The sequence below is a fragment of the Carcharodon carcharias genome, chromosome 26 (assembly GCF_017639515.1).
Source record: "Carcharodon carcharias isolate sCarCar2 chromosome 26, sCarCar2.pri, whole genome shotgun sequence".
NCBI classification, from domain to species: domain Eukaryota; kingdom Metazoa; phylum Chordata; class Chondrichthyes; order Lamniformes; family Lamnidae; genus Carcharodon; species Carcharodon carcharias.
In genome coordinates, this window is record NC_054492.1 from 27,671,319 (window position 1) to 27,688,800 (window position 17,482).

Consider the following 17,482-nt stretch of genomic DNA (forward strand, 5'->3'; position numbering starts at 1 on the left):
TGGATCTGCAGCTAAAGTGCTGTAACCTGCAAGGCTATGGACCAGGTGCTGGATGGTGGGATTAGAATGGGCAGCTAGTTTTTTACTTTTTCGGCTGGGGCAGACATGAAGGGCTGAATGGCCTCTTTCTGTGCCATAACTGTTCTATGTTTCTGTACATATATACAGTAGAGACCGGATCCTACTAATACATCCAATTCCTGTCTTTATTTTGTGCCAGAGAATTTCAAGCGTTCAGAGTCACCATCAAGCACTGTCATCAGCAAGCAGCATAGTGCTAGCTCTATTCTGCTCCAGAAAAGCATATTATTGGTTTTTTACAGACCTCTGAATAAGATTGAAAATTAGTGCCAGTTTTATTGTAGACCCAATAGAAACTGGACTGAAATTGGCCAAGCTAATTTCAAATTAGGAATTGCAGCCAGTGAAGGAGCAGACCTCACTCTGAACTGGATTTGCACCAGAGGTGAAAAGTGAGTGTCTTAACCCAATGCACCTCCCAGTTCCCCATTTTATTATGTTTCATTCCTACATCTCTTTTACTTCCACTAAATATATTCCATAGTATTTCTTTTTACTACATAAATTCTTCTTTTCTTCTTTGAAATTGCTTACAAATAACTAAATATGGTTCATTGGCTCTTCCCTTCTTACAGAAAGGCAGTAAATTAAACTCTGTGTAAATACCCTGAAAATGCTATTAGTATAATGAGGATTAAAGTGTTTGTGCAGTTCAACCTATGTGACATATTCCAATGCTAGTTTTTTATTTCCATATCTCTTTCTCCTTTTCTGAAGGCATTGATTCCTCACTGTCCTGCAGGCTCTGGGTGGCATCCAAGGTGCCTTATATTTTATTCATCTATGGGATCTGGGTGTCATTGGCTAGACCAGCATTTATTGTCCATCCCTAACTGCCCTTGAGAAGATGGTGGTGAGCTGCCTTCTTGAATCGCTGCAGTCCCTGTGGTGTAAGTACACCCACAGTGCTGTTAGGGAGAGAGTTCCAGGATTTTGACCCAGCGACAGTTTTTTCCAAGTCAGGATGGTGAGTGGCTTGGAGGGGAACTTCCAGGTGGTAGGGTTCCCATGTATCTGCTGCCCTTGTCCTTCAAGATGGTAGTGGCCGTGGGTTTGGAAGGTGCTGTCTAAGGAGCCTTGATGAGTTTTTACAGTGCATCTTGTAGATGGTACACACTTGCTGCCACTGTTCATTGGTGGCAGAGGGAGTGAATGTTTGTGGAAGGGGTGCCAATCAAGTGGTTTGCTTTGTCCTGGATGATCTCAACTTCTGTGTTGATAGAGCTACACTCATCCCAGGCAAGTGGAGAGTATTCCATCACACTCCCGACCTGTGCCTTGTAGACGGTGGACAGGCTTTGGGGAGTCAGGAGATGAGTTATTCGTCACCGGATTCCTAGCCTGTGACCTATTCTTGTAGCCACAGTATTCATATGGCTAGTCCAGTTCAGATTCTGGTCAATGGTGATCCCCCAGAACAGTGGTGGTGGGAGATTTAGTGATGGTAATGCCATTGAATGTCAAGGGGCGATGATTAGATTCTCTCTTGTTGGAGATGGTCATTGCCTGGCACCTGTGTGATGCGAATGTTATTTGCCATTTGTCAGTTTAAGTATGGATATTATCCAAGTCTTGCTGCACTTGGACATGGACTGCTTCAGTATCTGAGGAGTTACGAATGGTGCTGAACATTGTGCAATCATCAGCGAACATCCCCACTTCTGACCTTCTGATGGAAGGAAGGTCATTGATGAAGCAGCTGAAGATGGTTGGGCCTAGGACACAACCTTGAGGAACTCCTGCCGTGATGTCCTGGAACTGAGATGACTCATCTCCAACAACCACAACCATCTTCCTTTGTGCTAGGTATGACTCTCCCCGATTCCCATTGACCCCAGTTTTGCTAGGGCTCCTTGATGCCACATTTGGTCAAATGCTGCCTTGATGTTAGGGGCAGTCACTCTCACCTCAGAAGTTCAGCTCTTTTATCCATGTTTGAACCAAGGCTATAATGAGGTCAGGAGCTAACTGGCCCTGGCAGAACCCAAACTTGGGTGTCAGTGAGCTGGTTATTGCTTAGTAAGTGCCGCTTGATAGCACTGTTGATGACCCCTTCCATTACTTTACTGATGATGGAGAGCAGACTGATGAGGTGTTAATTGGCCAAGTTGGATTTATCCTGCTTTTTGTGTACAGGATATACCTAGGCAGTTTTCCACATTGCCAGGTAGATGCCAGTGTTGTAGCAGTACTGGAACAGCTTGGCAAGGGGCACTGCAAGTTCTGGAGCACAAGTCTTCAGTACTATTGCTGGAATATTGTCAGGGCCTCAACTATAAATGCTATTGGGCAGTGCCACCATGGGAAGCATCACAGCCAATTCTGCCTTCATCCAATATCTACACTTCCAGCATCGGTCAGTTGATAGCAATTAGACACATGGAACCTATCCAGCTTTCCTCTTTCCCCCACAGAAGGACATCAAGACTAATTTTAAGCATCTCTAACACTACCATCCTGAGACAGGGCATGGGACTTGGGAACCTAACTGGTTTGTATAGCTCACCTACTCACTGCTAGAACCAACTGAGCCACATGCCTATGCTTTTGATCCTTAAATCTAACTCAGGCATCTTTGAAGTTATTTTTATGATAAATAAAATGCATATGTTTTTGTATTAAAGGGATTGAAATTAATTTTTGATGAGCATTTTAATTATAAAATTTGGAAGATCAGATTATTGCACTTAGCTCTCACTGACTGTAATAGTCAATGGTGTGATTGTCAATTAAGACAGGATTTTTCTATGTCTACATTTATATTATATAGAGCATTACATGGCCAACCTAGATAAGCTATTGCAAACATGAATCCAAAGAAGGCACTTAGTAATGAATTCACATTTTGTTTTTGGCACCAAGCACTTAAGTTGAAAAATGGCATCTCCACAGCCAACAGTGGTAGCGTGCAGTATTTATTCAGGATGATATCAATTATAATTTATTTCTTGGTGCAGGAAGGGGGGGGCACTGCTACTAAAATATTACTTGGAAATTAGTCCCGTTTTAACAGATGGTCTTGTTTCTCTGACCTCTTAATATCCTTATAATGATGTCATTTACCATTCCGTGCTCACCGAAGTCAGCCACCACTGGGTCTGCTTTGGAAGTGCGGGCTGGGAGAATGTGATTGCTCAAAGCAGTATGTTTACTGGTTACATTTTTGTAAATATGCCCAGCAGGAGTTACTCCAGTACACATACAGTTTCTGTTCATAGTTGAAAGTATGACAGGAAATGGCCCTCTTGTGGATTAGGTAGTATGAGGATTGTTACAAATTAGAGAGATCCATTGTCCTACATGTAAGGTAACTATACATCAGCTGGTTAAACAATTTGTGAACCATTTCCAGAGAACACAGCAGAGGGAAACAATCATTCAGAATGCACAAAGTCACTGAACATCTCTCTCAACCCCCCTTCCAAATGTCTTCTATTTATTTACTGCTCATTTCCCCTATTCCCATAAAGATGCCGAGTGATAATAAATGTCAATAGGCTGGTCATTCATGGAGGGAATCACAGCGAATCCGACCCTGACCTCACCCAATTTTAACAAATTTGCACATGCTTCTGTCAATTACTAGTAAGCAGGTCAATTTTCCTTGCCCCAAAACAAGGCCATTGAGGCTAAATGTAGTATTCCTGACATCACTTAGCTGAGACTTGGATCCTTGACACCAGATTGCTCCCCAAAACCTCACCGAAGTAACCATTCTTCACACCCAAGATTGGATGTTGAATGTCGACAGGCTATTTGATAATAGAAAATATTCAGCAATCCCATCTTGCCAAAAGGACAAGATGGTGGGGGTACTAAAGAAGATGGTGGTGGCACTAGGGAACAGAATATTCCATCTTTATCTATTCTTCACTTTAAAAACATGTATAAAATAATAATTGACTAATGATAACTGAGCATTAAGTTTTTGGAAGGGGAGCACCATTTTTGTGGTCCTGTAATTTAAACGAGTATACCTCATGATTTATATCACAATGATGCATCACTGACAGAAGCAGGCCTACAGTGTACAGTATGTTATGACAGGCCTAAGTACACTATTATATAATACCAAGTTATTGTATTATAAAGTATATTGCAAATTCTGTCTACAGGCTACACTTGTGTAAGTTTTGAACAAACAACTTTTGCACCAGGCAAGAAAGATATTTATTGCAACTATCCATGTGTGAAGGTGTGACCTGAGCAACTCTAAATGGAACAATTTGACAAACGTTGCAACTCACCAGATCTGTCATTGTTGTTGCAACCAGAAGTATATGTGTGATCATAAGCTTGTCTTCCTTCCCTCCTCTCAGGTGGATGCTGTCTTATGCTTGTGTACAGTTCCACAAATGCCGGCTGCCTTTTAGTGCATCACCCTGTAAGGCCATTCTTTGCTCGAGTATCCACAGAGTGTTTGTTAGCAAAGGGCATTGCATATAAATCCAATCCTTCCCTTACTCGATGTCCATACATGCGTGCTTTTCAGCAGGTGTTAATGGAAGGTATTCGTCAGTGGATCAGACAATTCTTTCTTTACCCCCTTGCCCTGGCATAGGACCCCAGTTGCTATGCTGACAGAGATCAATCAATTCATCTCAGATCATGGCTGGGATTTTATGATTTTATATAGTACAGCCCCAAACCATGTAATCATAATTCAACTCAATTTTTTTTTTCAATTATTGCAGTCACCAGTGCAGAGTGGTCATTTTTCCTACGCTGTGGCAAGTGGGTAGCACTCTTACTTCTGAATCAGAAGGTTATTGATTAAAGTCCCAGTCCAGAGCCTGGAGTACAAAAATATAGCGTGACATTCCAGTGCCACTGGGGGAGTGTTGCTTTGTCAGAGATGCTGTCTTTCAAGTGAGATGTTAATCCAAGGCCTGGAATATAAAATATTCCATGGCACTACTGGAGTTCTCCATACTGTCCTGGCAAATTTTATTCATTTGTCAAAATCTCTAAGTGAAATTATTTGGTCATTACCATATTGCTGTTTGTGGGATCTTTCTGTGCACATACATGAGGCCCTGTTTCCCATATTACAATAGTGACTACATTTCAAAAGTTATTGGTTGTTAAGCACTTTGGGATGTCCTGAGGTTGTGAAAGATGCTCTCTAAATGCAAGTCTTTTTTTCTTTTAGGTCTGGGCCACAGACTTAGACCTGGTCTACAGTGACCAGCTGGCCATGACACAACTGATGCTCTTCATATCTAACGGGAAGCTGATCTGCAGAACCAACACCTTCGAGGTGCCTCCAAAGCCCACAGAGAAAAAGCGAAAACTTCGCAGGGAAGAATCGGCAATAAAAGAAGAAGCACAAATTGTACGTGTACACAAATACAACAAGCAATCAAATTAGAAATTTGAACCACTTCAACCATAAAATAATTTCATAACTGTTCCTCTCATTACAATCAGAAATTAATTAGAAGTCATTACAGAGCACTTACATACTTTTGGATGTCAGCGGGGTTAAAAACAGAATATAGTAATTAATTAAAGCTTGCGTGAGAAACTATTGCATTAGAAACCTTATCAGGAGCAGAATTGCCTGAAAGCATTCACAAAATTAATACTGAAATAGGCACACGCCCTATCTGGGGAAAAAACATGCAATATCTATAAAGCTAAACATTCATTATATTTGCAATACATTACCATCTACATAAATGCAGCTAAATAATCAACACATAAATAATTCATGATGCAATTCATTATGCATGCGTATGCATACATCATTGTTATAATGAGCACCTCATCAACTGCCAAATGTTAAACAATAGTACTCCATTATTGCAATGATATTCAAGTTTACGGTTGTTAAACTGCTGCTTGTATTATTCTGTCAAACATTAATTTAGTTGCAGTCCCATAGTACACACAACAGATTTCGTAAGTTTCTCCTTTTACAGTTAATGATATGATCAATGAGTGTTATTAAATCTATGAATATTATAAACATGATTAATTTTCACTGAGACGTTTAACACCCAAGTAGGAGATTCACGTTTTCCAGCTTCCACATTATCATATCTGCACAAGATTGCTGGCCATTGCAAACAAGAATTTTCAGAGATTAAATCAACTTTTAATTATGAAGAAAAAAATTTCAGCATTAAACTTTTAAGTGTCTAATTCTACTTAACATTATTCTCTTCACTTTGCTGTGGTTCAGAATCAAAATTCCATCAGTATCCGTCCCATGTATATTTTTTCTAGTTTTCCCTCTCTCCTGAAAGTGCTGACTTTTTCTCCAGTATGGGGCAAGGTTACCCACAGCATCTTGCCAAGCAGTCATTCTACATGTACGAGCATGGAAGGGGTGAGTGTAGACATGCAATTTTGGCACAATGGGCCAGGCAGCAATGCAAAGCCCAATCTCATGCTCAACAGGCAACATGCCCCTCACTAACTTAGAATTCAAAGGCTAGAAATCTGCAGCAAATTCCCTGGCTGATTTTACTGCTCCCTCACCCAATAGTACCAAAAGCAATTCTACCGCCCCCTACTGCTGCCCTGTCTGGGATGAGCTAATTCAACACAACAAGTTCCAAATTCTCAACAGATCAGATATACCCTGGTAACATTTTAAATATTACTTACAAGTATTTGTGACTTGAAATCCCTTCAGATTTAATGAAGGACCAAGCACAACATAGTGTTTTTTATATTAAATCTTCTCCATATTATTTCCTAAATAATTTAGCCTGAACTCTCTGTACATCTTATTTTGTGAGTACTTTTAAAATATGTATATGTATATATATATATTTATAATTTTAATGCTTTTTCCTTTTTATCATTTGTTTAAAACAAGTTTTATAATAATTCACCCTTGGATTACTTCTCCGTTTCATGCCCACACAAGCCATAATTAACTTTTTAAAAGAAATTTAATATCAGATTTTGAATGAGGTGACACGATGGTGTATCCACTTGCTGCCCACGGCATCCAGCCTGAAGCAATGTCCCACAGGTGTGCCATACATTTTCTGTCATTTTCCTGGATGTTCAATTATTAATTTTTATTATTATTAAATTTTGTAGATATGAATTGTAAGTTGTGTCCCCTTCAAAAATGAGCAATTTAGACACTGGATGACAGATGAACAATTGAAATATTCACCACTGAGGTGGAATCAGAGATTCTAGAGAGAATTAACCCTTCTGAGGCTGCATGAATAGGTTAGCACCATTTAGAGACAGAAAGCAAGGGAAAAAAGCAATGGATTAGATACTGGCCTTTGTTCTGCCTAGCAGCCACATCTCCACCTTACTCCCCTCACCCCCCGAATGGATTGATGGGGTGAAAGTGTCCACTGCTAGCTGTAATGAATTTGGACAGTCTCATTCCAATACTTGCTAGGCATTCACTCATTAATCTATCCCCAGCTCAGCATTAATCAGCAATCTTACTCAGAGGGCGCAATGAATGTCTGGTATCAGAAATGAAAAACTATCAAAATGGTGCAGTAAAGGAGTTTTACTGAGGTTGGGGCTGAGGCACAGTCCAGGAGCATTGCTGTGTTTAATTTCACAAATATATTTGTGCATATTTCCTCTGGTCAGTAAATTCTGGTGAAAACTCACCAACTCATCAAAGCTCCTTCAACAACACCTGCCAAATGACCTCTACCACCTAGAAGAACAAGGCCAGCAGATACATGGTAACACCACCACCTGCAAGTTCCCACCATCCTAACGTGGAACAATATCACCATTCCTTTACTGTCACTGGGTCAAAATCCTGGAACTCCCTCCCTAACAGCACTGTGAGTGTACCTACACCACATGGACTGCAGTGGTTCAAGAAAGCAGTTCACACCACCTTCTCAAGGGCAATTAGGGATGGGCAATAAATGCTGGCTTAGCCAGCGATGCCCACATCCCATGAACGAATAAATAAAAACAAACTCCTTAAAAAGAACTGGAAAATCTTGCTTAATTTAACACATTGGGAGTGGCAATTGTGGTGCTCCAAATCAGCTAATGTTCCTGTTCCTGATCACTCTCTCCACTGGGAAATGTGTGTCTATGGATGTACAATGAGAATGGATTGGACTTGGCTATAATGCCTTTCATGGTCAACTAACCTCCCTGCATTCACTATCAAAACTTATTCATGAATTGAGTGGGCTGTCAAGTAATTAATCCAGTGCCCATATTTCAGGAGCTGTTTGGATAATTACGATCCCAATGTGCGGGCAGGAAGCATACATACATTTCCCACCTGATGTGAGTTGCCTGCCATACTATCTGAAGCAGGTGCTAGGCCATTTTGTAATATGCAACTAATTAGCCTAAAGCCTATTTGAGGTCCACTCTCCAAGATTGGTTTGTCTGAGGCAGCCGGTGTATAGGGATCGTCTGCCAAGATGATAAGTAACTTAGCTGGACATGGAGCTTGGAGGAACAGGAGTCCTCCCCAAGACCTATAATAAAGGAACCATTCATGGCAGTCCACCTACCCCACCCCACTCCACCCACATCTCCACTGTTCCCTGCCCTAACCCTTAATCTACCCCTCCTGGCCCCAAACTCTGATCTTCTGACCTTCCATCACCCCAAATCCTCGCACAACCCCTAATATCCCTCCCCAATTTCTAATTTCCACAGGGTTAATACACTTGTGAAGTCCAGACAATTAGTTTTGTTGGGATAAGTTGCTGTTTATGACTCCCAGTTTGTGCTGAGTTAGCCAATCTTTACCAGGGAGGTGGTTGATTTGCTACAGTTGAGCCAGGAAGAAAGGAAATCAGTCTTATTTCCTGATCACAATCCAGTGATCCCTGTTGGAAAGTTTCTGCTCTTGGTTATCAAAGGGGGACAAAATTGGGTATTGTTGTGATGCCTTCAGTAGTTAAACTGCCTTCAGTCATTTGTCTATATGGAACAATTCTTCATACTTGTGGGTGGGAGACAATGAGACTAATAGTTGAAGTTACCTTCAGTAGAGGAGAGCAAGTTGGAAATAAAACATACCATATTCCAGGCAAATCTACATTGACTGGTTAAGCTTATTCATGCATTGATGCAGGGTTATTTGATTGAAGAAGTTTTCCTCAGCTGTTTTTTTTAACTCTAGTAAAATGGCTTATGTTATACTTTAATGAGATCATGTGAACAAAAATATTTGATCGGCAGATGCACTTATCTGAATTCCTCATTTAAACTTAATAGGCCACAGTAGGGTTTCGTAATATATATATATGTACATATATCTGTACTGGATATTATTTGCCTTTCAGCAACTTCCTTTCATGAAACGTTACGGAGTGTTAAGCACACAGCTGAAACATACCAATTTATCCATGGTCCAGTACAGTGTACTCTTCAAGATTTTTAAAGCTCACGGGATTGGTTTTGATATTAAGGTATTGAAGTTGTTTCTCTTTTTTCCCAAGGATTGCCTTGGTAGTCAGCACTATAGGTGGTCTTCCCTGACTTCATTATAACCGCAGTTTCATTTTATTAAACGAATCGCTTGCATAGCGAGTTTTGTCTGAACAGGCTTACATAGAGGATACTCAATGAGGACTAGTGGGATGTGCGTTATCTTAGACACATTTGGAAATCCTATTAACTTGTACTGATTTCTACATGCACCTAATAGCCTGTATCTCCCCAAACTCAAAAAATGTTCTGTGAAAACCACAGCAATATTTTTTTTCTCTTAAAAATTTCCTTCCCCTCCTCATCTCTTCTATATGGATGGTCTCCTTGCTGTCTCAGTTCCAAAGCCACTGGGCACCTTCTAGTTCCTTAATCAAGCAGCAATCATTCCTGTTTGAGCCTTTGATACAGAGTTGGCAAGGTATCTGACCACAGAGGTGGGGGTAGTTAGAACCAGATGAGCTCAGTCTTGTCGTCATCTATTGTTCGTCATGACACACTTACAGCAAGGGCTGGGTGAAAGCAATTAGAAACATGAATAAGGGTCGGCCATTTAGGACTGAGATGAGGTGAAAATTCTCCACTCAATGGGTTGTGAGCCTTAGGAATTCTCTACCCTACAGAGCTGTGGATAGTCAGTCATTCAGTACATTCAGAGATCAACAAATTTTTGGAAATTAATGGATATGGAGACAGTCTGGGAAGGCGTAGCTGAGGCATAACATCAGCCATGATCTTATTGAATGGCAGCTGAGCAGGTTCGAAGGGCCAAATGGCCTATTCCTGCACCTATTTCCTATGTTCTAATGTAAAGCTGTGACCGATTTATCCTTCTTGAACTTGGGACACCGGAGGACGATTTTAGTGTCCTCACTGAAGCTCTGGCTCAGTCCAGCACAAGCCCCAGGAGCTGAAACAGTGTTTTCCTTACCCATTTGGTGAATTACTCACTGAATAAACTTAGTGAGCCATTATAGGGAGACTTTTAAAATTGTCAAGGATATATATTTTTGGTCAGCTCATTTATTTTTAGTTGTTAGAATACGTCTAAAAGGCTGCTTCCCCTGCTCCAGAATCTTCCTATTTTCCAGAATATGCGCTCCCACAGGTGAGGCTCCGCTTCGGCAGCACCTGTATTGATCCCCTGCACCATTTCCTGATTCCCGAGGCCACGGACAAACTTCTTAACAGCACCATGCTCCAAAGACAGCAATATCAGAATGTTTGCATACACCATCCAGAGTCAGGAGTTAGAATGACAGCAAATCTGGACAAGCGGCAGATTTCACCAGAACATTTGCACAAGCCTGTGCAGATTGATAGTTAATTTCTTCAAAGCTTGGGGAAAATTGTATAATCTTGCAAAACTCATGACTTGTAATGATTTCTTGTTATTCCAGCAGAGGTGACCTCCCAGTGAGATCATGAGACTTGTACTGTGTACTTTTGGTGAGGGTCATTGGTTTGTTTGATGTCACGGTTACTAATTACGATTCATGTGATGGAACGTCAGGATGTTTTAAATTAATTTAAATACCCAAATGTAATACACACATTACCTTTTTACCTCTGCGACCTTATTGCCACACTTTCAGGAAATGATTTTACTGATAAAACTCAATACATCTCTGTTATTTGCCATAGAAAATCAGAAAGTGTGTATCCGTGCCTCAGGGAGATTTCTGCACTCTTTCGCGCGCATGCGTGAAAGAGCACAGGCCCCAACTCTCCCTCCTCCCCCTGCCTGCACAGTTGGCACTGAGTGCTACCGGGCGCGCATAAGACCATAAGACATAGGAGCAGAAATTAGGCCATTCAGCCCATCGAGTTTGCTCCGTCATTCAATCATGGCTGATAAGTTTCTCAACCCCATTCTCCCGCATTCTCCCTGTAACCTTTGATCCCCTTACCAATCAAGAACCTATCTATCTTGGTCTTAAATACACTCAATGACCTGGCCTCCACAGCCTTCTGTGGCAATGAATTCCATAGATTCACCACTGTCTGGCTAAAGAAGTTTCTCCTCATCTCTGTTCTAAAAGGTCTTCCCTTGACTCTGAGGCTGTGCCCTCGGGTCCTAGTCTCTCCTACTAATGGAAACATCTTCCCCACGTCCACTCTATCCAGGCCTTTCAGTATTCTGTAAGTTTCAATCAGATCCCCCCTCATCCTAAACTCCATCGAGTATAGACCCATTCATTCCTCATATGTTAAGCCTTCCATTCCTGGTATCATTCTCGTGAACCTCCTCTGGACCCTCTCCAGGGCCAGCACATCCTTCCTGAGATACGGGGCCCAAAATTGCTCACAATATTCTAAATGTGGTCTGACCAGAGCCTTATAAAGCCTCAGTAGCATATCCCTGCTTTTATATTCTAGTCCTCTCAAAATAAATACCAACATTGCAATTGCCTTCCTAACTACCGACTCAACCTGCAAGTTAACCTTAAGAGAATCCTGGACTAGGACTCCCAAGTCCCTTTGCACTCCAGATTTCTGAATTCTCTCCCCAATTAGAAAGTAGTCTATGCTTCTATTCTTCCTACCAAAGTGCATGACCTCACACTTCCCCACGTTGTATTCCTTCTGCCACTTCTTTGCCCATTCTCCTAACCTGTCCAAATCTTTCTGCAGCCTCCCTGCCTCCTCAACACTACCTGTCCCTCCACCTATCTTTGTATCATCTGCAAACTTAGCCAAGATGCCCTCAGTTCCTTTATCTAGATCATGAATATATAAAGTGAAAAGTTGTGGTTCCAACACTGACCCCTGCAGAACTCCACTAGTCACCGGCAGCCATCCTGAGAAGGACCCCCTTATCCCCACTCTCTGCCTCCTGCCAGACAGCCAATCTTCTATCCATGCTAGTACCTTGCCTCTAACACCATGGGCTCTTATCTTACTGAGCAGCCTCCTGTTGGCACCTTGTCAAAGGCCTTCTGGAAGTCCAAGTAGATAACATCCATTGGCTCTCCTTTGTCTAACCTACTCGTTACCTCCTCAAAGAATTCTAACAGATTTGTCAGGCATGACCTCCCCTTGATGAAACCATGCTGACTTTGCCCGATTTTACCATGCATTTCCAAGTATTCTGAAATCTCATCCTTAATAACGGACTCTAAAATCTTACCAACGACCGAGGTCAGGCTAATCGGTCTGTAATTTCCCGTCTTTTGCCTCACTCCCTTCTTAAACATGGGGGGTTATATTAGCGATTTTCCAGTCCTCTGGGACCCTCCCTGACTCCAGTGATTCCTGAAAGGTCACCACTAATGCCTCCATTATCTCTTCAGCTATCTCCTTCAGAACTCTGGGCTGTAATCCATCTGGTCCAGGTGATTTATCCACCTTCAGACCTCTCAGTTTTCCTAGCACTTTCTCCTTGGTAACGGCCACCATACTCACCTCTGCCCCCCGACTCTCTTGAACTTTGGGGATGTCACTTGTGTCTTCCACTGTGAAGACTGACGCAAAGTACTTATTCAGTTCCTCCGCCATTTCTTTGTTCCCCACTACTACTTCTCCAGTGTCATTTTCCAGCGGCCCATTGTCCACTTTTGCCTCTCTCTTACCCTTTATATATCTAAAAAAAACTCTTGCAATCTTCTTTTATATTACTGGCTAGTTTACCTTCATATTTAATCTTCTCCTTCCTTATTTCTTTTTTAGATGTCCTCTGGTGGTCTTTGTAGGCTTCCCAATCCCCTGGTTTCCCACTGCTCTTCACCGCATTGTATGCTTTCTCTTTAGTTTTTATGCTGTCCCTGACTTCCCTTGTCAGCCATGGTTGCCTCGTCCTCCCTTTAGTATGCTTCTTCTTCCTAGGGATGAATTTTTGCTGTGTCTCCTAAATTATTCCCAGAAACTCCTGCCATTGCTGTTCCACTGTCTTTCCTGCTAGGCTCATCTCCCAGTCGATTCTGGCCAGCTCCTCCCTCATGCCTCTGTAACTCTTTCGAGTACAAACACGTTTCCATCTGTTCCTATTCAGATGAAGTTACATTGTTTCATAGTTTGCCATTGTGAGATTTGAACTCTTGATCTTGGGGTTACAAACCCAGTACCAATACCACTTGGCTATTGTAGTTGCCTTTATTCAGCATCACGCTGGGTGGGCCTTAATTGGCCCGCCCATGTAAAATGCTGTCACGCCCACTCCCGACCAGCCCGGCCGACAGAAAGAAGATTCTGCCCATAACTCTATGTATTCCAGGTCATGGGGTACAGAGGTTCTTTGGTTCAATAACCATGTCCTATTGGGTTTGCTGATCTCAACCAGTGCAAGAGCTATCAAGAAATGGGAGAAATCATCCAAGGTTCCTGTTCAGCATGCAATAGCACCTGTTGGAAAGTGTGCGCCAGTGTTGAGTGTTGGGTAGTGGTCAGGCTTAGTTACAGTGCCCTGTGATGGAGTAGTGAGGCAAATCTCACTCTCACAGCCACTGTGCTACAAACAGAACTGCTCCCCAGCACAAGTCAAATGTTTTGACAAGGGAGTGGAAGAAAATTTCAAGTGTTTTTTTACAATGTGATCATCCTATAGGGCATGAGAGCTAATACATTTTGTTTCAACAGGAAAGACAAGGAACAGTCTTTATACTTCATGAAGATAATAAGAAGGATCGCTTGGGGATGGTGTAAGTCTGCCATTTACTATATATGCACCTTTTGTAACTCCCAAGTTTGTGTTCAAGGAGCAAGCTTTAGATGGCAATTATTCAATCTGCTGCAATATTTTGCATGTAGAGGATATGATGCTTGTTTTAAAAGACCATAATAGTCTTTTCCTAACTCTGTGGGATGCCATTTTGCCATCCAATTGAGTTAACCTATTGCTTTTCAATGCTGTATTGATTAATAAAACATATTTATTGTGCAAATCCTTCAGTTGACATGTAAAAACAGTACCTCATCTTTCATATTTCCCAGAAGATTTGTGCCCCGCGAGAAAGAAAATGCTCATTAAATTCCATCAGCACTTCCCCGAAATGAGACTGTGATTGTTTTTAAGCATGTAAAGGGAATCATTAGTAAACTCATTTGTTTGTATATCATTAACAGAACAATTGGGGAAGATCTCCAGGGGGCTCTGCTGACCTTTGCTCGTAATCTCTCTGTCATTCATCAGGAAATATCAGCACCTAATGTGCAATTGGAGAACAATTTTCAGGTGAGGTGTTAATTAACTATGTTTTGCTGTTAATTTTTGTACACTTTATTAACATAGAAATGTTTTAAGATTGCATGGTGATTGGAAGCAAGGTGTCATTCAACCTTCAGTCAACAACCATAACTCTGCATTTCAATACCTGAGAACCAGACTTACCAGCTTAATAAGTAAAACAGTTTTGCATGAAGATGGAGCACAGTCAGCGACAAATTCCTCTCTCTGCTATTTTAATGGGGTAATATTACCAAAAAGATAGAAATTTGATAAGACTGCACTGAGCATTTGTACAATAATATCATTGACAGTCAGTGATCCTTTGAATTATGTCCTCTTTTAGCTACCCACTCAGAAAAGCATTAATTTATGTTGAGTTATGGCTCCACAGACAATGATTGTGTAGCAATACCTCAGCCAAATCACCTCTTTTCATGGATAAGCCTGAACAGCAAGCTTACAAACTGATACTTAGACAAGCACAAAATACCACTCCCAGAATTGCTTTAAAAAAGAACACTCATTTTTTATTAAATTAAAACAGAAAATGCAGGAAAAACTTAGCCGGTCTGGCAGCATGTGTGGAGAGAGAAACAGAGTTAATGTTTCAAATCTAATATGACTCCATCAGAACTCATTTCTTGTTCTTTCATGGGATCTGAGTGCTATTAGCAAGGCTAACATTTGTTGTCCATCCCTAATTTACCTTGAGAAAGTGGTGATGAGCCATACAGGTGCTGTCCACTTTGTGAAGATACATCCGCAGTGCTGTTATGAAGGAAGTTCCAGAATTTTGACTAAGCCAGTGAAGGAATGTCACTGATATAGTTCCAAGTCAGGTGATATGTGACTTGGATGGGAACTTGCAGGGGATGGTGCTCTTGTCCTTCTAGATGGTAGAGGTTGCGGGTTTGGAAGGCGCTGTCAAAGGAGCCTTGACGAGTTACTGCAGTGCACCTTGTATATGATACACACCGCAGACACTGCGTCAGTTGTACAGTGTATAATTGTTCAAAGTGGCGGATGGGCTGCTTTGTCCTTGATAGCACCTGCAATTATCTGGAAAGGTCAATCAGAATTGATATTGCTTTGATTAATCTGGTTTGTGTTTCTCCATAATCATTTGTCAGTGATTATCAGAAGTAAAGTGCAAACAATATTAGTCTTTGGTATCTAGCACTGAAGCTTTTTCAGGGCTTCAGATACCAAGATTTGCCTGAGGGGAATTTGCCCAGGATATTGCATGGCTACTGGTAGGGAATTGGGTTAGGGTGGTGGGGTACAGGGGGATTGGTTTAATGTTGTGAGCAGGTTACATACACCATGTGGGATGGGACAGGCTTGTTGGGCTAGCTAGTTTCTTCTTGCCCATTTTCTTTTGTAAGTTGATGTGCCCTCTTTAGTGATTATCTCTGGAAAATATTTGTTTATAATTTTAGTCACTTGATCGTCAGTTTTTTTTTCAACCATTCTAAAGGTGACCTGGGTATCAGAGAAGTATAATTACCCTTAGCTGCCTGGTTTAGGGAGGGGAAATGTACAGAATAAAGATAGGGAATTGTACTATGATACAGGTTATTTCAACTTTCAGTGCAAGTGAACGTTTGGGATCATTGGTATGGTCAAGTTCAGAACTGGCTGTGATGTACTCAGTAGCCTGAATCTATATGAAGAATGGTCATATGAGCAAGATATAGATACTCTTGGAACTTTACATGTAGCTTTCCACAAGTTGCTGAGTTTTGGATAAGTTGGAACATATGGAGGGTGGGAAGGAGAACCATCGGAGAAATTAAGGCCAAATTTGATTAAAGTCTAGATAAGGGTTTCAGAAAAGGGGGGGAAGGAATTATTAAGTTGACATTGCACTGCTGAGATTTTTGCTGTGGGATGGTTAAAGATATCCTTTCACATGTACAGTTTAGTAAAGAAACTAAACACTTATGTTCATGTTACAGGCAGCAATCAAAGACATTGAGTTAATCCTTGGAGTTACAATAGTGAACAAGTCCAAAGCTAAAGAAGATAATGCAACCACTGCATTGGAAACACTGAGCTGAAGATCTTAATTCAGAGAAACTGTAGATATTTTCTAATTTTCAGAATGAACTATCTAAGTTCCAATGCTAACTTTGACAGCAGCCAGAATTCTAGTGAGACAACGATTCCAAACAAGGCTGCGTTATTCTTCAATCATTGTTCAAATATGTTGCAGACTGTACCTTTGGAAGCATGGGAAATGTCCAGGAGCATTTATTTTTACAACAGGATATTCTGAAAATGATAGAAATTAGCTCAAAGTCACAATTAAAATGTTCAAATTGAGATAAAAAGGATGATTTTTCCATATTGGTGGCATAAATACTATTTTTCCTCCCTTCTTTAAGTTTCCTGATTGCTCCCCACTGCTATTGGACTGCCATGCACTGTCCGAAAATCAGGCAATCTATTTCCAGGTCTCAGCCTGTGTTACTTTGTAACCAGCCAATAGGAGGTGCACGAGCAGTCCAAAATGATTCAGTTATGATTAAAAGGGGAAAAGTAATTCTCCTTTCACGTGGGTAAGCCCTTTAGCTATCCAGCTAAGCAGCTAAGTGTTGCTGATAGACTTGCATCTTATTTAATTAGCATTGCCCATATTGTTACTGAACTTCTTTAGTGTTTCAGTACAATTACTCTATAAATTGGGTTGGGTGGGGGTGGTGGGGGGGATGAAATCACACTTTAATTATTCTTTTTTGCCTGAAAGCATATGAGAAGATCCATTTCTTCCACAGCACAATGTACTCTGGATAGTTTCTGTAACTAAATTTCTTTCACGTGAACAGGTCC

The 17,482-nt window shown here is 41.2% G+C and overlaps 1 protein-coding gene across 3 annotated transcripts in view; it reads left to right on the forward strand.

The window, feature by feature from the left end:
* iqch (IQ motif containing H) overlaps positions 1-17,278 on the forward strand; it is a 152,755-nt gene extending 135,477 nt beyond the window's left edge. For all 3 annotated transcript variants that reach the window (XM_041174725.1, XM_041174726.1, XM_041174727.1), the window contains 5 exons: positions 5,234-5,416; positions 9,342-9,467; positions 14,062-14,123; positions 14,548-14,656; positions 16,609-17,278. In XM_041174725.1, coding sequence (XP_041030659.1) covers positions 5,234-5,416; positions 9,342-9,467; positions 14,062-14,123; positions 14,548-14,656; positions 16,609-16,710 — 582 coding nt within the window. In that variant the 3' untranslated portion in view covers positions 16,711-17,278. The remainder of the gene's footprint in view (positions 1-5,233; positions 5,417-9,341; positions 9,468-14,061; positions 14,124-14,547; positions 14,657-16,608) is intronic.
* The last annotated feature ends 204 nt before the right edge of the window (positions 17,279-17,482 follow it).